Source organism: Pongo abelii, chromosome 20 (genome assembly GCF_028885655.2).
Source record: "Pongo abelii isolate AG06213 chromosome 20, NHGRI_mPonAbe1-v2.0_pri, whole genome shotgun sequence".
NCBI lineage: Eukaryota > Metazoa > Chordata > Mammalia > Primates > Hominidae > Pongo > Pongo abelii.
Window position 1 is genome coordinate 59,717,656 of NC_072005.2, and position 22,914 is coordinate 59,740,569.

General features: G+C 42.8%; 1 protein-coding gene and 1 pseudogene across 4 annotated transcripts; both read left to right on the forward strand.

Moving 5' to 3' along the window:
- Positions 1-835: 835 nt before the first annotated feature.
- On the forward strand, positions 836-21,592 carry ZNF525 (zinc finger protein 525). 4 transcript variants are annotated; one of them, XM_063719631.1, is made up of 6 exons: positions 836-948; positions 4,414-4,511; positions 5,730-5,776; positions 8,596-8,683; positions 12,169-12,295; positions 17,175-21,592. In XM_063719631.1, exons 4-6 carry the CDS (start codon positions 8,669-8,671, stop codon positions 18,554-18,556), a joined length of 1,524 nt encoding a protein of 507 aa, XP_063575701.1. In that variant the 5' UTR covers positions 836-948; positions 4,414-4,511; positions 5,730-5,776; positions 8,596-8,668; the 3' UTR covers positions 18,557-21,592. The 4 variants fall into 4 exon arrangements, with proteins under 4 accessions (XP_063575701.1, XP_063575702.1, XP_054397194.2 ...); XM_054541219.2 differs by lacking the exon at positions 836-948 and adding an exon at positions 955-4,311; XM_063719632.1 differs by lacking the exon at positions 4,414-4,511.
- Positions 18,609-19,826, forward strand: LOC129051831 (zinc finger protein 845-like; annotated as a pseudogene).
- Positions 21,593-22,914: the final 1,322 nt, after the last annotated feature.

A 22,914-nucleotide genomic window follows, 5' to 3' on the forward strand; every position in this document is an offset into this window, starting at 1 on the left:
CAGGCTGAGGCAGGCAAATCACTTGAACCCAGGAAGCAGAGGCTGCAGTGAGTCGAGATCCCACCACTGCACTGCAGCCTGAACCACAGAGAAATACTCTGTCTCAAAAGAAAACAAATAAGTAAATACATAAAAGAAAGTAATAGATCTCTTCCACAAATGTGGAATGGACAACTAACTGGATATCCACATGGAAAAGAACAATGTTGGATCCCTATCTCACACAATCAAACTCTTATTTTAAAACATTAAAAAACAATGAAAAATAAAGACAGAAAGAGAGAAACGAGGAAGGGAGCCCTGCAAGAGGGGGTGTTACTTTGTCGCCCAGGCTGGCCTGGACCCCCAGGTTCAGCGATCCTCCCGCCGCTGCTTCCTGAGTAGCTGGGACCTCAGGCTCCCGCCCCCGCACCCGCATCCTTGCTGTGTTTATCCAGCAGGTGGTGACCTCCTCGCTGGCCGGAGCACTCCATCCAGCATCCCAGGCGGTGGCTTTAGGGAAGTCTCTGCAGCTGAGCAAAGGGTGGACTCTCCCTCCGGAGTGAATGGAGAATAGAAAGGGAGAGGATTTCTATTCCATTCTCTGGGCCCTCAGCATGAAATCGTAAGTTCTGCCCAAGCAGGGATTTGCATTTCACATTCTACTTTGCATCCCCGTTTCAGACAATTCCAGGGCTTTTGAATCATGGCTCGGCCTTCCTGGCCATCTCGCCTCCAAAACCCGAAAACAGAGGCGGTGGGAGGGAGGCTGAGAGACGCACAGATCCCGCCCCAGCCCCGCCCTCTTCCGGTACTAAAGGGCAAGGTCTCTCCGCCTCTACCCCTACCTGGCCCAGGCCCCGCCCACCTCCTCGCAGGTCCCGCCCAGGCCTGGCTTCTGTCCTTCCCCCCTCAGAGGCGCGCAAACCCGGAAGCAGATCGCGTGGAGTGAAGGTCCCACAGCGGCGCGTGAGTTTCGCTCCATCTTGTATGCAGTCTGCTCTTCCCAGGTCCCCGGCGCTTCTGTCCGTGGGACGTGGGGTCCCTACAGACCTGGAAATTCTCGCCCGTCTTCCTTCGCCCAGAGCAAATTGAGACGTCCCCGTGAGAGCCCGGGGGTCACTTCCTTTTGGGTTTAAAGTCTCCCTGAGGCTGGTCCCGTTCCGAATCTTTCTGCTATAGGGCAATGTATACACTTTCTGTGGCATAGTTTTCCTGCTCTAAACCCTTTTCTGACTCCTCCCGCCCCGCGCTTTTTAAAGTCCTCACCCGAGAGGTGAATTCCCGCCCTGGGCGCCTCCCAGCCTCGCCCTCGTCGGCCGCTGGAGCGCAAAGCCGCAGCCCCAGTCCCAGGGAGGCCGAGTTCTCTGCCCGGTCCCGGGATCCTACAAACCCCACCCTTGTCTTAAGGCGCCGTCGCCCCCCACGTCCCTCCTCATGCCGGGCCCTGCTGCTCCCCAGGTCTCCCATCCGCAGCCACAGCTTGCCCTGAGCCTGCGTTAGGGGGGTGCCCGGGGCCTGTTCTGTGACACGGGGTGTTCTTGCCTCCTTAGCTCCAGCCCCTGGAAAATGGGCTCTTCCAGGGTGCAGGCGTCTTACTCCAAACCCTCCTGTGATTGTGTGGGCGAAAGGGATAAGGAGACGGACAGCAGTAGAAAACCTGAGACAGAGAAAAGAAGAATGAGAAAGGCCCATAACAGATGGCAAAGTAGAGGATGGTGAGGTATTTGCCAAGAGACAGCAAAACTGGAAAAAAAAAAAAAAAAAGATAAAGCAGGAGGAGAAAAGCAACTGGAGAAATGTAGAGAAAAGCTAGATGTACAGAGAGATGAAGGACAGCAAGGTAGGGAGAGGGGCAGCAAAGAGGGAGGCTCATCAGAGTGAGGGAGAGGAGGAGGGATTTGGAGCCAGGGCAGACAGCAGAGTGGTGCTGGTGGCAAGGAGAACAGAGGGAGAACCACAGCAGGGAGGACACCTGGGGATCTAGGCTGCCAGAGAGTGGGGACAGGGGTATAACAGGGAAGAGAGAATTTAACGGGGAGAGCAGAGGAGGCACAGAGATGGTGTTGCGGGAAACTGAGGACTAGAGAGACTGATATGGGGGAGACAGGAGGATGTTTATTTAAGATATGCACTGGCTCAGTGGATTTACATCTAAAAAGCTGAGCATTTCAACAAACACAGAGTGGGTTTTTTTGCTTTCAGAAGCAGAGTAAAAGCAGTTAATCATATAATAATAGGTCACGTAATCTACAGCATAGCATAACTTGTGTCCTTCCATAGCTGGTGGCCTTGTAGCTGCATTGAAAGAAAAACAAGAACGGCTAAATACACACATTTGTCTTTTTTTTTTTTTGCTTCACCCTTGTTCTGGAGGTGGGGGTGAACTTCCTCTTTTCTGTTTAACCTTTGCCTTGCCTGTTACTATTCTTGGAGTGAATGAATGCATTTTTTTTTTTTTATTTCTGCTTCAGTTTCTTCCCTTAGATGCTTTTTATAATCAAGATTTTAATCGAAAGCATCACTATTACTGGATTCTTCATGAAAGAGCAGGTTTTCTTCTTTAGGCACAGGCTGATATTTATATGGAGCTATTAGCTGAGTGCTAGTCTGCCTGGTCACAATTGCTTCTATAGTTGATTGAATGTTTCTTAACAAGGAGTGGTGAGAGGCAAGGGAGTATTAAACCAATTCTTAGTATTTCTAGAACTACTCCTACTAAGGTTTTGAATCTGCTGAAGGAGGAAAACCAGCCTCTAAAGATGGAATCAGGAGTCTATTTTGTCTAAGTCTGGACTGGAACATGGGCTAATTTTTTCATTCTTACAGTTATTTCTTTAATAGCCTTCCTATTGTCATCAATTTCTAGGCAGCAATTAGTTAGATTACACTTTCTACATACTCCTGCTTCCTGGGCTAGGAGGTGTCTAAAGCTAATCTATTTTGGTGGATGGCATTTCTCATTTTCTTGGCTTACTGGGCCAGTTTCATTAGTGATGATTTCAAGTACTGCTTGCAAATTTATGATGTGGTTAAGCGTGTAAATCAGGGTGCGATACCTTTATGACTTATCTTGTGCCCAGGTGGCTGTCCTAGAGTACCGAATTAGTCTTTCAGGGGGCCAATCTGTGTCTTTCTAATCTTCTATTTTTATGTCTTTTCTTATGTCTATATGTCTTTTGTTTTTTTCTTTGATTTTATTGTAGACAGGATACCTTCAAGTTTCTCCCTCTTGCAGTGGGAGTAAGAAGAAACATGGTCTAATTGTTTCAAGTACACAAGCCCTTGTCCTTTTTCCTGGCAACTGTCAGTAGGCCTGTGGCGCACAGATCTCATAGAGACCAGAGAGTACTTGCCAGGTATTTGGAGCTTCAAGTTGATACTAGGTGTGGTTTAGAGAAGAGAAACGGGAGAATGGGTTTGGATGAGGTGATCTGGAGTCATCTTTGCCTTGCCACAAAGTTTTCTTTAGTGTTTTATTATAATATTGCTGTCTTAAACAAGTTAATTCTTCTAGTGACTCTGTAAAAGCTTTTCCTTAGTGAACAACCCAGTATCTCCTGATAATAGAAGTTTTTAAGAGCTAGGCGCTTGAACTTGTGGGCATTCATTTGGGGGAAGAGTCAGTTAGAGTTAAATTATCTTGTGGCATTAACACTTTTGCTTCTTAAGGCCAGTGGTCTCCTATGTTAGTCCTTCTACAAACATAACATGAGGAAATGCTTAAGCTGCCTGCAATGTTTTCAGCCAGCTGAGCAAACAGGTTTTTAGCTAAAGGAGGAGGCTCTGGTAACTTCTGGTCTACCTGCTTATAGAATAATTTAAAGATTTGGAATTGTTGCTGGGCCAGAAGTGTCGGGGTCCCTTTTTTGACAACATATAGGTAGGTTGCTGGGTAGGTGTGTGTGGAGACATGTATAGGGTAACCTGCAGTCCATACGGGTAAGTCTGGCTTTAGAATGGTGAAATTTACAGGATGACAGATTTTTGTTTCACAATCTGGTTTTACCAGCATTTTGGTAAGCATAATTGTCCTTTGTTGTGTGCTGGGGTGCCACGATATGCAATACTGAGAATCTTTTTCTGGGGTCTCAGAGGGACAAGGTGGCATGCATACTTATTTGTAGTCATTTCTATAGTATCTTTGTATAGGTAGGTTACTACAGACAGATGAGTCTAGGTCTGCTGCTTGACAAGCATCAAAATACAGAGAAATAGGCCATCGGTAAAAGGGAAGGACCTTGATTTGGTTTAAGCGGGAACTTTCTTTTGACCTTGCACAAATTTTAAACTATTCACCAGGTGAAAACTTGGAGTTATAAGATACATAAGGTTGGTTATTTTCTTGGTCACAAATTGAGTAGATTGTCTAAGTACAATTTCTTTTCTTTTTTTTTTTTTTTTTTGAGCTGGAATTTCTCTCTTATTGCCCAGGCTGGAGTGCAATGGCACAATCTTGGCTCACCACAACCTCCACCTCCCAGGTTCAAGTGATCCTCCTGCCTCAGCCTCCAAAATAGCTGGGATTACAGGTATGTGCCACCATGCCTGGCTAATTTTGTATTTTTAGTAGAGACAGTGTTTCTTCATGTTGGTGAGGCTGGTCTCGAACTCCTGACCTCAGGCAATCCACCCGCCTCCGCCTCCCAAAGTGCTGGGATTACAGGCATGAGCCACCGTGCCTAGCCTTTATAAGTACAAGTTCTTAAGCAAGTCTTTGTACTCATAATAAGTATGGTGCAATAGAGTCTTAGTTATCCTGTTCCCTGACCAGGTAGTATGTGTACAGTGGGGACGCGTTTCTATAGGTGCTTCTTCTAACATGGTGAAGGGGGGTAACAACAGCAAAACAATGTACAGCATATTCATATCCAGCAAGGACAGAAGAGGGCCTTGCCTGGGGGAGGAGGTTGAGCACAACGACAGAACAATAATAAAACAGTTAGTATTACAAGGAAAACTACCCGCCATAAGATTTCTAACCACATTTACTTGCTTGATGAGTCCTCAAGCTTCAGCCATGCATAGACTAGTCAGCTTCTGGTTTGTGACTAGAGCAGGACTTGTCTCCTCGAGCTTCAGCTGTGCGTAGACTGGTCAGCATCCGGAGTGACCAGAGCAGGGCTGTCATCCTCAGCAGCAGCTTGGTCTTATCTCAGGATCAGCCAAGTTGGATGATCTGGGTCTTGCTGGCTGGCCCACTTGTCCTGAGCTGCTGGTTTCAGCTAACTGTGGTGGATCTAAGGTATGATTCCTGCAAGTTAAAACAGCAGTGGAATGGACAGGGTTACAATATAGGGCCCATCCTATATGGGTCCTAGAGAAGTTGGATTCTGCTTTTTAACCTAAACAGAGTTTCCATGTTTAAAGGGGTGTGCTGGATCTTTCATACTTACAGAGATTCTTCCTTGTACTGAATTATGCACTTCTTGCATTGAAACAGGAATTAAATGAAATTTAAAAATGTGTAAGCAGAAACTCAGTTGTATGTAAGAAAACCCAATTGCCCCTGAGAAAGAGAAAGAGCTGGAGTCCCTTAAAAATTAACTGCCTGTTTTTCTGTGGCTAGTGAGCCTTATCTCTCCTCTTTTCCTGGGCATTGTGAAGATGCTGTTTCTCTAGCTGTGCAGGTGAAAGGTCACTACACAGATAAACTCAAGTCGTAAAACATGTTTTTCCTTGAAAAGTAAGAAATGATGTAATGCATGTCTCAATTAAATAACTGTCTTTGTTTTTCTCTTCTGTAATAGGCTTCCCCCTGCACAGATCTCCCCCCACCCCATGAAATGCTGAAAAGGTAACTTAGCTCTTTGTTCAGGGCTCAGTCCCTTGAATGTTAAACTGACTGGGTTGGTGCACCTAAATAATAATAAATCCTCCTCAACCCCATCGGTCTCTCTGATTCCTTATCAGTCCCACTACAGCATGGCTATTCTTAAAGCCTGTGAGCTATTAAATGCATGTTTCCCTCAAGGCCCCTCTGGTCCACTCTGGACTAATGTTGAAAGATGGGCTGGACTGGCATGTAATGCTTTTCTGAAAGCATCCATGTATACTTTTTTTTTTCTGAGGTAGAGTTTTGCTCTTGTTGCCCAGACTGGAGTGCAATGGCATGATCTCAGCTCACTGCAATCTCTGCCTCCTGGGTTCAAGCAATTCTCCTGCCTCAGCCTCTCATGCACCCACCACCATGCCCAGCTAATTTTTTGTATTTTTAATAGAGATGGGGTTTCACCATGTTGGCCAGGTTGGTCTCAAACTCCTGAACTCAGATGATCCACCTGCCTCGACCTCCTAAAGTACTGGGATTACAAGCATGATCCATTGCTCCTGGCCACCCATGTATTCTTGATGGAAACAATTTGCTTATGTCTTAATTCTACAGCTGACCTTCTTTTCACTGTTTGTAAGGTCAGTAGCTGTGGGTTCACACTTCTGCATTTTATAAATGTTACTGTGATTTTCTTGTAAGGAAGAATTAAATGTCGGGGATCAAAGGCAACAGAACCTTGCAAAAGAAGTTTCTTTAGCCCAGATATGTGAAAGATGCTTCTCTAATTTTCAAGGATAGGGGTGATAAAGACCAACACTTCCATTAGCTCTTCCAGGCCCCCATGTAATAATTCAGGCAGCCGGGTGTGGTGGCTCACGCCTGTAATCCTAGCACTTTGAGAGGCTAAGGCGGGCAGATCAGGAGGTCAGGAGATCGAGATTATCCTGGCTAACCTGGTGAAACCCCTTCTCTACTAAAAATACAAAAAATTAGCCAGACGTGGTGGCGGATGCCTGTAGTCCCAGCTACTCAAAAGGCTGAGGCAGGAGAATGGTGTGAACACGGGAAGTGGAGTTAGCACTGAGCTGAGATCCCACCACTGCTCTCCAGCCTGGGAGACAGAGCGAGACTCCATGTCAAAAAAAAAAAATTAAAAAGAATTCAGGCACACCTTCTCACTCATCTCAGACCTTCTCAGGGTAACTTGGTGAAAATTTCCCCACTCTGACCCCAGTGAGGCTTCCTGCAACTTGGAGATGAGGGGCTAGACCAGAAAAGCTCAACCCAAGTGACCCTGGACCCTGAAATGGTTGGCAAAATAGAGTATGTGTCTGGGCATGGCTTTTCTTCTGGGAGAGGGGAGTGCCCAGTTGTAATTAGAATTTTAAATGGGATACAGTACCCCAAAAATGAAAAAATAATAATAAAACACAGAAGAATAGAAGAAACAGAGTTGCAGACTCAGACACAGAGACTATCTTTGGGGCCTTTCTCTGTATTAGGATATCACAGCTAGATGTAGAGCAGGTCATGTCAGTCCCTGGCAGGGAACCCTCCACTGGCTTGCCCTCATCTCCTGACTCCCTCTTCCCCAGTCACATTTGCTTTTCACTTTTCCCAAACATCAGAACCTTTCCTGTCTCAGGTCGTTGTCCCTGCTCTTACCCTATGTACCTAAATGATGACAGCCCTGTCCCTTTCCTCTGTGTTCAGGTCTAGGCTCAGAGCTGTCTCCCATGCCCTCCCACCCCCATCTGAAGTTCCCTCTGCCCATCAGTCTCTATCACGTTACTCAGGCTTTATTATCTCTGCATTAATCACATCAGAAACGCTTTTTTTTTTTTTTTGACACGGTCTCACTCTGTCGCACAGGCTGTGAGTGCAGTCTCATGATCTTGGCTCACTGCAACCTACATCTCCTGGGTTCAAGCGATTCTTGTTTCTCAGCCTCCCAATTAGCTGATATTACAGGTGTGTGCCACCACACTCGGCTAATTATTGTATTTTATTTTTAGTTTAGTTTAGTTTTGAGTCTCATTCTGTCACCCAGGCTGGAGTGCAGTGTCATGATCTCGGCTCACTGCAACTGCAACCTCCAGGATTCAAGCGATTCTCTTGCCTCAGCCTCCTGAGTAGCTGGGATTACAGACACCTACCAAGCCCTGTTACTTTTTGTATTTTTAATAGAGACAGGGTTTCACCATGTTGACCATGCTGGCCTCAAACTTCTGACCTCAAGTAATCCGCCCGTCTCGGCCTTCCAGAGTGCTAGTATTACAGGTGTGAGCCACTGCAACCAGCTCAATTTTTGTATTTTTAGTAAAGGCAGGGTTTCGCTGTGTTGGCCAGGCTGGTCTCGAACTCCCGAGCTCAAGTGATTCTCCCACCTCAGCCTCCTAAGTAGCTGGGACCACAGACATACAGACATGCACCACTATGCCTGGCAAAGTTTTTGTATTTTTGTAGAGATGGGGTTTCACCATGTTGCCTAGGCTGGTCTCAAACTCCTGAGCTCAAGCGATCTACCCCTCTCAGCCTCCCACAGTACTGGGATGACAGCTGTGAGCCACAGCACCCAACCTCTGTATGGAGTTTGGTCAGGTCTGGGTCTGTGCCCTGAAGAGGAGCTCGTTCCAGCCCAGCTCCCCACTGCTGCAGCCTGTGTGTAGGCTTCCCCAGGAGGGGAGCAGGAGCTTTCCTGTAGGAGTTTATTTTACCTGGTGTGGAGGGCAGTAGAGGGGACCGTATTTCATCAGGGTGAGGTCTCCTTTGTATGTGTCATTGTGTTACAGGGAGGCTGTGTGTTGATTCTGAGCAATAAACAACATATTTTTAACATTCAGGATTGACTTTTAAAAACTCTTAGTATGTGAGGAAGAAACCCGGAAGAGGAAGAGGAAAGCAAAGAAGTCAGGGATGGCCCTTTCTCAGGTGAGATGATATTCTTGGTGGATTGTTCTGTCTCCTTTCTTTCAGAAATGCTGACCTTGGAGTTTGGAATCTTCTGAGTCTGAAGCATCCTTCCTGACAGGTTTGCTCACATTCACCCATGCCTTCCCTCAGTCCCTCTCATCTTGCTTAGATTTTATCTCTCGTGACCCAGTGACATGAACTTGGGAAGAGGCTGCACTGGGCATGGTCCTGGGAAGGGCTCACACCCAGACATGGATGGAGATGGGGTGAGGGTCCCATGGTGTCAGTGCTGTTGGGCAGCAGGGATTGTTTAGGGGCCACATCTGGATGCACTGTCAGCTCTCTGTGGACCAGGATTACAGCAGCTGCCACTAGAAGTCACGTATTCATGTGCACGAAGTACGTGGTAAATTCCAGAAAAGGAGACCAATATTGGGAAATGCTTTCTGCCTGATTTTATACTACATTTTTAGGTAACTGAGTGAGTTACTGTGTTTCTGACTCCAAAAATCTTACTAATTAGAATGGAAAGTTCATACACAGACATGAATGATACAAGATGTTTGATTCCATCATTACTTTAAGAATAGGAAATCAAACTAAATAATAGCAGGAGATTCATTAATCCATTTGTAGCATATTAAGCTCATGGAGACTGTGGGGTTACTGTGGAGAGGCTTGTGAAACAGGTGTTTTCAGTAAAAATTGTTATAACTTTTCTCAAATATGAGAGCAGTACTTCTTTTTATCCTAGAGGATGGAGCCATATTCTCATTCCATCTGTTATAATTATTATTATTATTATATTCTGATATTATTATATTTTAAATATAAGAAGTCTTGCTCTGTCACCCAGGCTAAAGTGCAGTGGCATGATCTTGGCTCATGGCAACCTCCACCTCCTGGGTTCAAGTGATTCTCCTGCTTCAGCCTCCCCAGTAGTTGAGATTATAGGCATGCACCACCATGCCCAGCTAATTTTGTTGTATTTTTATTAGTGACGGGTTGTCACCATGTTGGCCAGGTTGGTCTCAAACTCTTAGCCTCAGGTGATCTGCCTGCCTCAGCCTCCAGGAGTGCTGAGATTACAGGCATGAGCCACCATGCCCAGCCCCATCAATTATTATTAAATATATATTTTTATATTTAAACATCACATGATGAATATATTTGTTTTGTGGTAAAACTCCAAGCAAAGCTGCAGCTTATACCCTTTGCCATAACGCAACTTCTTTTCTCTGTCATGTCTTCCACCCTCCTTCCAGCCTCACTGGGGAGCTGCTGCTGTCAGTTCTGTGTCAGGTGTCAGGTGTGGTAGTACTCATGTATTTCTACATCGTTATGAGACTTCAGAAAAAATTCTGCAGTAAATTACAAAAATTTTTTTTTTACAAAAATTACCCAGGTGTGGTGGTGCATGCCTGTAATCCCAGCCACTCAGGAGGCTGAGGCAAGAGAATCACTTGAACCTGGGAGGCGGAGGTTGCAGTGAGATGAGATTGTGCCACTGCACTCCAGCCTGGGCATACAGCAAGACTTCTTCTCAAAAAAAAAAAAAAAAGTTTTATATTTATGTTTTTACTTTAGGTTTGTGGCTGCATATGCAGGTTTGTTACATAGGTAAACTAGGGTCATCGGGGTTTGTTGGACAAATTATTTCATCACTCTGGTATTAAGCCCAACTGCAATCTCTGCATCCTGAGCTCAAGCGATTCTCCTGCCTCAGGCTCCTGGGTTGCTGAAATTACTGGGGCCTTCTACCACACCTGGCTAATTTTTGTATTTTTAGTAGAGATGGGGTTTCACCATGTTAGCCAGGCTGATCTTGAACTTCTGACCTAAGATGATCCACCCACCTTGGCCTCCCAAACAGCTGGGATTACAGGTGTGAGCCTCTGTGCTCAGCCCCTAATAGTTATTTTTTCTGCTCCTCTCCTTCCTCCCACCCTCCACCCTCAAGCAGACCCCAGTGTGTGTTGTTTTCTTCTTTGTGTTCCAGGAAATATTTTACTTTGATATTTCATCCTGCTATTTGTGAATTTACATGTTCTCACGTTAGTAAACATGGCTAGCTTACTCTTGACGTCTACATTGGAAATTGTCTGAATGACAACATGTGGGTCCTTTGTGACTTTTCCCTGTATAAAGAGTGTCATAGTGGTTGCTTCTGTGCATGCCTGCATTCCTACAGATATCTGAAGATTCCTCCAGGTCAGGCAGTTGAAAGAGTGATTGCTTCCTCTAGGATGGGGCATTTCCTGTTTTCTTAGATCTGACAAGATTCCCCCCTGCCCCCAACTGCCAAGGTATCCTTTTCCAGCAAGATGAGATTCCTCTTCAGTTAAACAAAACTTGCTATTTTATATTTTTACAACCTGTATATATATATATACACACATACACATACACATATACATATATATACATATACACACACACAAATGTATATACTTTGAACAACTTTTACATTTTGAAAATCTGGGGAAAATGAACACCCTTTGTATTAACATCTAGTTTTTTGTGAGTCTGTGTAGGTTTCGTTATTTTGTTGACAAATATATCTATATGATGGATTTTCATACTTTGAGTAACCTAGTTTTCATGTATTTTCTTTTATTTTGAGACTGGTTCTCACTGTGTTGCCCAGGCTGGAGCACAGTGGCGTGATCTTAGCTCACTGCAACTTCCACCCTCAGGCTCAAGCCATCCTCCTACATCAGGCTCCCAAGTAGCTGGAACCACAGATGCCTGCCACCATGCCCAGCTAATTTTTTTTTTTTTTTTTTGAGATGGAGTCTCTGTTGCCCTGGCCAGATTGGTGCAATTTTGGATCATTGCAACCTCTGCCTACTGGGATCAAGCAATTCTCCTGCATCACCCTCCCGGGTAGCTGGGATAACAGGCATGTGCCACCGTGCCTGGCTGGATTTTGGTTTCTGATCTTTCACTGTGGACGTTGCAATCTCTGAAGACATCACTCATACTCTGTCTCATCTAGATACTGAATGTCACTTGGTGTGTCAATAAAAGTTTCTGGGCCAGGCATGGCCCAGAATTGGGCCTCCAATTCCAGCACTTTGAGAGACTGAGTCAGGCAGATCATGAGGTCAGGAGTTTGAGACAAACCTGGCCAATATGGTGAAACCCTGTTTCTACTAAAAATACAAAAATTAAATTGGTGTGGTGGCATGCGCCTGTAATTTCAACTACTCAGGAGGCTAAGGCAGGAGAATCGCTTGATCCTGGGAGGTGGAGGTTGCAGTGAGTGGAGACTACGCCATTGCACTCCAGCCTGAGTGACAGAGTGAGACTCTGTCTCAAAAAAAGAAAAGTATAACAAAACACAACTGGGAAGACAAAATGCGGTGAAAAACCCCTTACTCGGATTTTTCAAAACATTCACTGCAATTAAATCCATGCTTTCCCCTCTCTCCTCTTCTCATTTTCTGTAAAGATAAGAACTCCTCCCATGACCATTTCCTTAAAATGTGTTTTAATTTCAGAGTCTGTTGACATTCAGGGATGTGGCCATAGAATTCTCTCAGGAGGAGTGGAAATGCCTGGACCCTACTCAGAGGATGCTATACAGGGACGTGATGGTGGAGAATTATAGGAACCTGGTCTCCCTGGGTGAGGATAACTTCCCTCCAGAAGTGGGGATGTGCCCTTACGTATCTTTCTGTTTTCTCTTTTTTTAGATACAGTGTCTCTCTCTGTCCCCAAGGGTGGAGTGCAATGGTGTGATCATGGCTCACTGCAATCTTGAATTCCTGGGCTCAAGTGATTGTCCCACCTCAGCCTCCCCCGGTAGTTGTACAGGTGCATGCCACCATGCCAGGATACTTTTTTAGTTTTTTTTTTTTTTAGGGACAGGTTCTTGCTGTGTTGTTGAAGTTGGTCTTGATCTCCTGGGTTCAAAACATCTTCCTCGGCCTCCCAAGAAGCTGGGATTACAGACGCCAATCCCCGTACCTAACTATTGGCTTTTATTTTAAAAATTTTTGCATATGTGTGTCCTTAGGGCTAATATGAGTCTTCTGTGGATAACATGTAGTTGGTTCCTGTTGATTGAGCCAGTCTTTGCCTTCTGAGTGTAGAGTTAAATATTTGCATTTGAAATATTATTGATGCAGAAGACCTTACCATTGCCTTTTTGTTACATATTATCTGTATTTCTCGAATTTTTTTTTTTTTTTTTTTTTTTTGGTTATTTTGTTCTTATGTTGTTTTTTTCAGGGTTTTTTTTTTTTGTTCTTCATTCTTCATTTCCTACTTTTTGTGTTTAATTGCTTTTTTGTGTAGACATGCTTTGACTCCTTTCTTTTTTACTCTTATTTTTTTGTTTGTTTATGACGAAGTCTCACTCTGTCACCAAGGCTGCAGCAGAGTGGTGCGATCTTGGCTCACCACAGCTGGCTCCACATCTCGGGCTCAAACAATACTTGTGCCCCAGTGGCCCACACCTGTAATCCCAGCACTTTGGCAGGCCAAGGTGGGCCAATCATCTGAGGTCAGGAGTTCAAAACCAGCCTGTCTAACGTGGTGAAACTCCATCTCTACTAAAAATACAAAAATTAGCCAGACACAGTCGTGGGTGTCTGTAATCCCTGCTACTCAAGAGGCAGGAGAGTCACTTGAACCCTGGAGGTGGAGGTTGTGGTGAGCTGAGATTGTGTCATGCACTCCAGCCTGGGCAACAGAATGAGACTCTGTCTCAAAGAAAAAACAATTCCACAACATGCAAAAGCTTCTCTTTCTCCACCAGAACTCTATTTATGTCGGAATTATTTCTGTGTATGCTGCATTTTCATTGACATATATGTACAGTGTTTTTTCATGCTTTTTTCTTCTAAATAATAGGAAAAAATGTTGAATTATGAAGAAAAGGGACACATATACCAGTTTCTGTATCTGTCCTTTTATTTGCCTATTTATTTATTGATTGATGAGACGAAGTTTTGTTCTTGTCACCCATGCTAGAGTGCAATGGCACAATCTCGGGTCACTGCAACCTCCAAATCCTGGGTTCAAGCGATTCTCCTGCCTCGGTTTCCCGAGTAGCTGGGATTATAGGCATATGCCACCATGCCTGGCTAATTTTGTATTTTAATAGACACGGGATTTCTCCTTTTTCGTCAGGCTGTTCTCGAACTCCCGCCCTCAGTTGATCTGCCAACCTCAGCCTCCTAATCTGCTGGAATTACACATTTGAACCACTGCGCCCAGCCTATCTGTCTTTTTATTTACCTTTACTGGAGAATTTTATATATATTTGTGGTTTGGAGTTACTCTTTAGGCTTCTTTCATTTCTTTCTTTTTTTTTTTTTTTGAGATGGAGTTTTGGTCTGTCACTCAGGCTGGAGTGCAGTGGCGCAATCTTGGCTAACTGCAACCTCTGCCTCCTGGGTTCAAGCGATTCTCCTGCCTCAGTTTCCCAAGTAGCTGGGACTACAGGTGTGTGCCACCACACCAGGCTAATTTTTTGTATTTTTGTTTTTTGTAGAGACGGGGTTTCACCGTGTTAGCCAGGATGGTCTCGATCTCCTGACCTCGTGATCCTCCTCCCTCAGTCTCCCAAAGTGCTGGGATTACAGGTGTGAACCACCTTACTCAGCCGGCCTCAAGGTTTTTAAAACATGTTATTGCTATTAGTTGGCTTCAAGTATTGCAAGATTTATAGTACAGGCCCTAAACTTCCTTTGTTTCATTAGATTTGTCAGCCTTCGGTGATGTTGATCATGAGATGCTCCTTTTCCTGTCTCAGTCATTTCACTGTCCCATCAGACATAGCTTAGGCTGGCCAGCTGAGGTGGGTCATGCCTTAATCCCAGCAGTATGGGATGCCAAGGTGGGCAGATCACTTGAAGTCAGGAGTTTGCGACCAGTCTGGCCAACATGGTGAAACCTCGTATCTACTAAATACAAGAAATTGGCCAGGTGTAGTAGCTCACACCTGTAATCCCAGCACTTTGGGAGGCTGAGAGGGGCAGATCACCTGAGTTCAGGAGTTTGAGACCAGCCTGGCCAACATGATGAAACCCTGTCTCTACTAAAAGTACAAAAATTACTTGGGTGTGGTGGCACATGGCTGTTATCCCAAGTACTCGAGAGGCTGATGCAGGAGAATCACTTGAACCCAGGAGATGGGGGTTGTAGTGAGCCAAGGTTGCACCACTGCACTCCAGTCTGGGCACCAAAGTGAGACCACAGGCTGAGGCGGGAGAATCTCTTGAGGCAGGAGAATCATCCCACTACATTCCAGCCTGGGTGATACAGCGTGACGCGGTCTCAAAATCAAACAAAAAAAGAAATAGCTTAAACTGGGAGGCTTAAGACACAGAAATTTATCTCTCATGAATTTGGAAAGTGGGAAATCCAAGAGCAAGGTGCCAACCAAATAGGTTCCTGGTGGGAGCATCCTTCATGGTTTAGCCCAGCCACCTTCCTGCCATGTCCTGACATGGGGGAAAGAGGAACAGGAAACGAGCTCTTTAATATCTCTTTTTATGAAAGCACAAGCCCTATTCACGAGTAGTCAACACCCATGACCAAATTGTCTCAAAGGCCCCATCTGCAGGAACATCCTATTAGAGAAAAAGAACTCTGAACATGGCTTTTGGCCAATAAGAACATTCAGACCAGGGAGCCTGCACCATATTGTTTGTTTTTATTGTGCAATTTGTTTTATACAATGTTTTCACTGATCTCAGTTTATAAATTTTCCCAGTACACATTCTGTGTTTTATATTTTGTGCATAGTGAACTAGATACATAGAGCAATGTATACATATATATATATAGAATTGCTGTATTGCCTGGCTGTTTCATAAATGTAGTTGTGGCATCATAATTGCACCCTCTGACACTATTAGTCAATTCTTTTTTTTTTCTTTCAGACGAAGTCTCACCCTGTCACTCAGGCTGGAGTGCAGTGGTGGGACCTTGGCTCACTACAACCTCTACCTCCTGGGTTCAAATGATTCTCTTGCCTCAGCCTTCTGAGTAGCTGAGATTACAGGCACCCGCCACCACACCCAGCTAATTTTTTGGTATTTTTAGTAGAGAGGGTTTCACCATGTTGGCCAGGCTATTCTTGAACTCCTGACCTCATGGTCTGCCCACATCAGCCTCCCAAAGTGCTGGAATTGCAGGCATGAACCACTGCACCCAGCTGATAGTGAATTCTTATTCTTTATAATGCTGCGTATTTTTTTGACCTCATACATCAGAAGGTAGTGATCTTAACATGTATTTCAGTTCTTACATTGTGTGCTGGTGGTAAGTAGAAGTTGTGCCTTTTTTCTTAACAGGGAATTGTTTAGAATTCTGCAGGTTGTATAAATGTACTTATGATTTGCTTGCTGGTTTTATGGGTTACAGTATTTTACCAATTCATTTTTATGATTTTACATAAAACTTTTTGGTATGTGGTATGCAATATAACTGACACAGTTTGCTAGTTAATGTCACAAAGTGCCACTGGATGCTGTGGCTCACGCCTGCAATCCCAGGACTTTGGGAGGCTGAGGCGGGTGGATCACTTGAGGTCAAAAGTTCAAGGCCAGCCTGGCCAACATGATGAAACCCTATCTCTACTAAAAATACAAAAATTAGCCAAGCATGCTGGCATGTGCCTGTAATCCCATGTACTCAGGAGGCTGAGACAGGAGAATGGCTTGAACCCAAAAGGTGGAGGTTGCAGTGAGCTGAGATCAGGCCATTGCCCTCCAGCCTGTTGTGACACAGTGAAACATTGTCTCAAAAATATAAAAATAAAAAAAATTTTTTTAAATGTTACAATATGCCTTTTCTGCATGGATATAGGTAGTTTTATGACAGTTATTCAGAAAAATATTGCTTTTTTGTTTTTTTGCTTTTTTGTTTTTTTTTGAGATGGAGTCTCACTTTGTCATCCAGGCTGAAGTACAGTGGTGCAATCTCGATCTCAGCTCACTGCAACCTCTGCCTCTTGGGTTCAAGCAATTCTTGGGCCTCACCCTTGCGAGTAGCTAGGAGTACAGACATGGGCCACCACACCTTGCTAAATTTTGTAATCTTTTCTTATCTTCTCAGTGCTATGATTATTTAACAATACAGAATTTCCATTGATTTTGGTTATCCTTACATGAGCTTGCTGTGGATTATTTACCAATATAGTATATTGTGTGGTCCTTTAGTATTTATTTGTATACAGTAAATATGCTGTAAATATGAAGAATATATACTTTTCATTGATGTGACAGTGATATGTCTTTTGCAAACTGTTAGACACTTTAGGGTCACAGTGGAAAAATACTCCTTACTTTAGGCTTACACATGTTTGTGCCCTTCAGTGTTTTGTCATGATATTGGAAATAAGCTTCCATAATAATAATTGGAAGCACATGTAATTGCCCTTTATTTGTTAAAGAATCTTACCCTTTTCTGTTCCTAAACTTTGAAGATCATGTTTGGGAAGTTTAAAATCAGTATTGTCTTTTGTGTACCTATTAGTGTTTATATTTTGTAGGTATCTCTTCCAAATGCACAATGAAGGAGTTCTCATCAACAGCACAAGGCAATAGAGAAGTGATCCACACAGGGACATTGCAAAGACATGAACGTCATCACATTGGAGACTTTTGCTTTCAGGAAATTGATAAAGATATTCATAACTTAGAGTTTCAGTGGCAAGAAGATGAAAGAAATGGCCATGAAGCACCCATGACAAAAATCAAAAAATTGATGGGCAGTACAGAGCAATATGATCAAAGTCATGCTGGAAACAAGCCTATTAAAGATCAGCTTGGATCAAGCTTTCATTTGCATCTGTCTGAACTCCACATATTTCAGCCCAAAGGGAAAATTAATAATCAAGTTGAGAAGTCTATCAATGATGCTTCCTCGGTTTCAACAGCCCAAAGAATTTCTTTTAGGCCCAAAACCCATGTATCTAATAACTATGGGAATAATTTTCTGAATTATTCATTACTCACACAAAGACAGGAAGTATACATGAGAGAAAAATCTTTCCAATGTATTGAGAGTGGCAAAGCCTTTAATTATAGCTCACTCTTAAGGAAACACCAGATAATTCATCTAGGAGAGAAACAATATAAATGTGATGTATGTGACAAGGTCTTTATTCGGAAGCGATATCTTGCACGCCATCGTAGATGTCACACTGGTGAGAAACCTTACAAGTGTAATGAGTGTGGCAAGTCCTTCAGTCAGATGTCATCCCTTACATATCATCATAGACTTCATACTGGAGAGAAACCTTACAAATGTGAAGAATGTGACAAAGCTTTCAGACACAATTCAGCCCTTCAAAGACATAGGAGAATTCATACTGGAGAGAAACCACACAAGTGTAATGAGTGTGGCAAGACCTTTAGTCAGAAGTCATACCTTGCATGCCATCGTAGCATTCATACTGGAAAGAAACCTTACGAATGTGAAGAATGTGACAAAGCTTTCAGTTTCAAATCAAACCTTGAAAGTCATAGGATAACTCATACTGGAGAGAAACCATACAAGTGTAATGATTGTGGCAAGACCTTCAGTCATATGTCAACCCTTACGTGCCATCGTAGACTTCATACTGGAGAGAAACCTTACAAGTGTGAAGAATGTGATGAAGCTTTCCGTTTCAAATCAAGTCTTGAAAGACATAGGAGAATTCATAATGGAGAGAAACTGTACAAATGTAATGAATGTGGCAAGACCTTCAGTCAGGAGTTATCCCTTACATGCCATCATAGACTTCATACTGAAGAGAAACTTTACAAATGTAATGATTGTGGCAAGACCTTCAATCAGCAGTTAACCCTTACATGCCATTGTAGACTTCATAGTGGAGAGAAACCTTGCAAGTGTGAAGAATGTGACAAGGCTTACAGTTTCAAATAAAATCTTGAAATACATCAGAAAATTCACACTGGAGAGAAATGTTACAAGTGTAATGATTGTGGCAAGATCTTCAGTCATACCTCATCCATTGTATACCATCATAAATTTCATAGTGGAGAGAAATCTTACAAATGTGAAGAATGTGATGAAGCTTTCAGTTTCAAATCAAACCTTGAAAGACATAGGAGAATTCACACTGGTGAGAAACCTTACAGCTGTAATAGGTGTGGCAAGACCTTCAGTCATACATCATTCCTTACACGCCATTGTAGACTTCATACTGGAGAGAAACCTTACAAATGTGAAGAATGTGATGAAACTTTCAGATACAAATCAAACCTTGAAAGACATAGGAGAATTCATAATGGAGAGAAACCGTACAAGTGTTATGAATGTGGCAAGACCTTCAGTCAGAAGTCATGCCTTACACGCCATCATAGACTTCATACTGGAAATAAATCTTAGAATTGTAATGAGTGTGGCAAGACCTTCAGTAAGGAGTTAACACATGCCATCGTAGACATCATACTGGAGAGAAACCTTAGAAGTACAATGAGCATGGCAAAACCTTTCATAGGCAGTCAGCACTTATTTACCATCAAGCAATCCATGGCAGAGGGAAACTTTACAAATGTAATGATGGTCACCACGTCTTCAGTAATGCTACAACTATTACAAATCATTGGAGAATCCATAATAAAGAGAGATCTTACAAGTGTGATAAATGTGGCAAATTTTTCAGACATCGTTCATACCTTGCAGCTCATGGGTGAACTCATGCTGGAGAGAAACCTTACAAATGTGAAGAATGTGATGAAGCTTTCAGATTCAAATCAAACCTTGAAAGTCATAGGAGAATTCATACTAGAGAGAAATCTTACAAGTGTAATGAGTGTGGCAAGATGTTCAGTCAAAATTCAGCCCTTGTAATTCATAAGGCAAATCATACTGGAGAGAAACCTTACAAGTGTAATGAATGTGGCAAGATTTTAATCGCAAAGCAAAGCTTGCACATCATAGACTTCATACTGGAGAGAACACTTACAAGTGTAATAAATGTGGCAAGGTTTTTAATCAGCAAGCACACCTTGCACGTCATCATAGAACTCATACTGGAGAGAAACATTACAAGTGTAATGAGTGTGGCAAGACCTACTCTCACAATTCAGTCCTTGTAATTCATAAGACAATTCATACTGGAGAGAAACCTTACAAGTGTAATGAGTGTGGCAAAACCCTTCCATCACAATTCAGTCCTTGCAATTCATAAAACAATTCATACTGGAGAGAAACCTTACAAGTCTAATGACTGTGGTGAGGTTTTCAATCAACAAGCACACCTTGCACGTCATCATAGAATTCATACTGGAGAGAAACTTAGAAATGTGAAGAATGTGACAAAGTTTATAATCGCAAATCAAGCCTCAAAAGACAGGAGAATTCATACTGGAGAGAACCCATAAAAATATAAGAGTTTTTGACAAGGCTTTTGGACGTGATTCACACCTGGCACAACATCCTAGAGTTCACACTGGAGGGAAACCTTACAAGTGTAATGAGTGTGCCAAAGCCTTTAGTGGGCAGTCAACACTTATTCACCATCAGGCAATCCATAGTGCAGGGAAACTTCACTAACGTAATGATTCTAACAACGTCTTCAGTAACGCTACAACCATTGTAAATCACTGGAGAAGCCATAATGAAGAGAGATCTTACAAATGTAATAATTGTGGCAAATTTTTCAGACATCGTTCATACATTGCAGTTCATTGGCGAACTCATGCTGGAGAGAAACCTTACAAATCTCATGATTGTGGCAAGGTCTTCAGTCAAGCTTCATCCTTTGCAAAACATAGGAGAACTCATACAGGAGAGAAACCTCACAAGTGTGATGATCGTGGCAAAGCCTTTACTTCACATTCTCACCTCATTAGACATCAGAGAATCCATACTGGACAGAAATCTTACAGATGTCATCAGTGTGGCAAGGTCTTCAGTCCAACTTCACTCCTTGCAGAATATCAGAAAATTCATTTTTCAGGTAATTGTTCCCAATGCGATGAATATAGCAAACCGTCAAGCATTAATTGACATTAGAGTCAGTTCAGCATTGACTTGAGTTTGAGTTGACTTAACGTTGAGTTCAAGCATTAATTGATTAAAGTGTTTATGTTAAGAGGACTGGGCTGTGTGGCGTGGCTCACGCCTGTAATCCCAGCACTTTGGGAGGCCAAGGCGGGTAGGTCACTTGAGGTCAGGAGTTTGAGATCAGCCTGGACAACAGACCTGAGCCACTTGTCCCAGCCTGTTTTTTTGTTTCTTTAACAAAAACTGATAGGGATTTTTATGGGTATCGTATTGAATCTAAATTACATTGGGTTATATAATCATTTAACATATTAATTTTTCCAAACCATCAATATGGGTTGTTATCTCTTTATATGTTTTTAATCATTTTGATCAATTTTTGTTGATTTCAAGGTACAAACTTATCACCTTTTTACGTTTATTCCTAAGTATTTCTTACTTTAAGTTCTCCAGCAAATGGAAGTGTGTTAAAATTTTCTTTTAAACTTGTTTATTGTTAAAGTATGGAAATTCAGTTAATTTTTGGTGCTGATACTGTATTGTGCAAATCCACTGAATATGTTTGTTAGTTCCAGTACGATTTTGGTTGAGTCTGTGATTTTCTACACAGAAGATCATGTCATCTACAAACAAATATAATTTTACTGCTTTCTTTCTGATTTGGATGAGTTTGATTTCTTTTGCTATTTAATTGCTCTGGCTAGGACAGGCAGTGTTCATTGAATAGAAGGGGTGAGAGCATTCTTGCATCACGTGAGATCCTATAGGAAAAGCATTCCATTTTCCCTGCTTGGTTATTTATTTGTTGGTTATTTCATGGATGGTCTTTCTATTGTTGAGGTAAATTTCCTTTTCTGTCTATTTTGTTTAGGATTTCTATGATGACTGGATTTTGAACTTTGTGAAATGCTTTTTCTCCATCTATTAAAATGATGTGGATTTCATCTATCATTGTGTTCCAGTGGTATATCACATTGATTTGCTTGAATATGTTGAACCATCCTTGCATCCCAGAAATAAGTGGCACTTGAATATCTACAATCCTTTTTATATTCTCTTGAATACAGTTTTCTAGTACAAGAGATCTTCAAGAAGTTCATGGAAAAATACATATTATGAGAAAATTGTGCATGAATTTTACAATTTTTGCACAAAATAAACTGGTACAAATCTGTTAAAACATGTCTGAACAGGCTCTTGTTTAAGGCACTCAGAAGGATAAGACATGAGTTTGAAAACAGACTCTATCAAAGCAATATAAATTCTGCTAAAATTGAAACAAGAAGAAACATCAAATTTACAGGGAGACCATGTGCAGTGGCTCAGGTCTATAATCCTAGCACTTTCAGAGGCTGAGACAGGTGGGTCATATGAGTCCAGGTATTCAAGACCAGCCTTGGCAACATGGTGAAACCGCCTTTTCTACAAAAAATACAAAAATTAGCTGGTCATGGTGGCAATGCCTGCAAGGCAGGCTGCTGTGAGTCTGTGGTGGGAGGATGGCTTGAGCCTGGGAGGTCGAGGCTGCAGTGAGCTGTGATCATGCCACTGCACTCCAGCGAGGGTGATATAGCGAGATACTGTCTCAAAAAAAAGAATACTTACAATAAAGTTTGGGTAGAGGAATAATGGAATCATTGATGCTTTATGAAAAGGTTATGGAGATGATGCCCAAAAGAAATAAACAGTTTGTAAATGGATAACTCATTTTGAGTTGGGACGAGACAATGTTGAAGGTGATGCATGGAGCAGCAGGCAGGCCATCGACATTAGTTTTTGTTTTGTTTTGTTTGTTTGTTTTCAGATGGTGTCTCGATCTGTCACCCAGGCTGGAGTGCAGTGGCACAATCCCGGCTCACTACAACCTCTGAATCCTGGGCTCAAGCTATTCTCCTGTCTCTGCCTCCATAGCAGCTGGGACTACAGGCTCATGCCGCCACACCTGGCTAATTTTTGTATTTTTAGTAGAGACGGGGTTTCACCATATTGGCCAGACTGGTGTTGAACTCCTGACCTCGGGATCCCCCCGCCTCAGCCTCCCAAAGTGCTGGGATTACAGGTGTGACCCACTGTACCTGGTCCACATCAGTTTTACAAAAAAAAAAAAAATCTTGTTCTTGACTCAATGAGGAGAACTGACAGGTAACAGCAGAAATAGTATTCAGGAGTTGGAGAACAGGCTGGTTAACATGGTGAAACCCCGTCTCTACTAAAAATACAAAAATTAGTTGGGTATGGTTGCAGGCACCAATAATCCCAGTTACTTGAGA

Coding starts and splice junctions, on each gene's coding strand:
- ZNF525 (XM_063719631.1), top strand. Junction 12,296..17,174: donor TAGGAACCTGGTCTCCCTGG/GTGAGGATAACT, acceptor TATATTTTGTAG/GTATCTCTTCCAAATGCACA.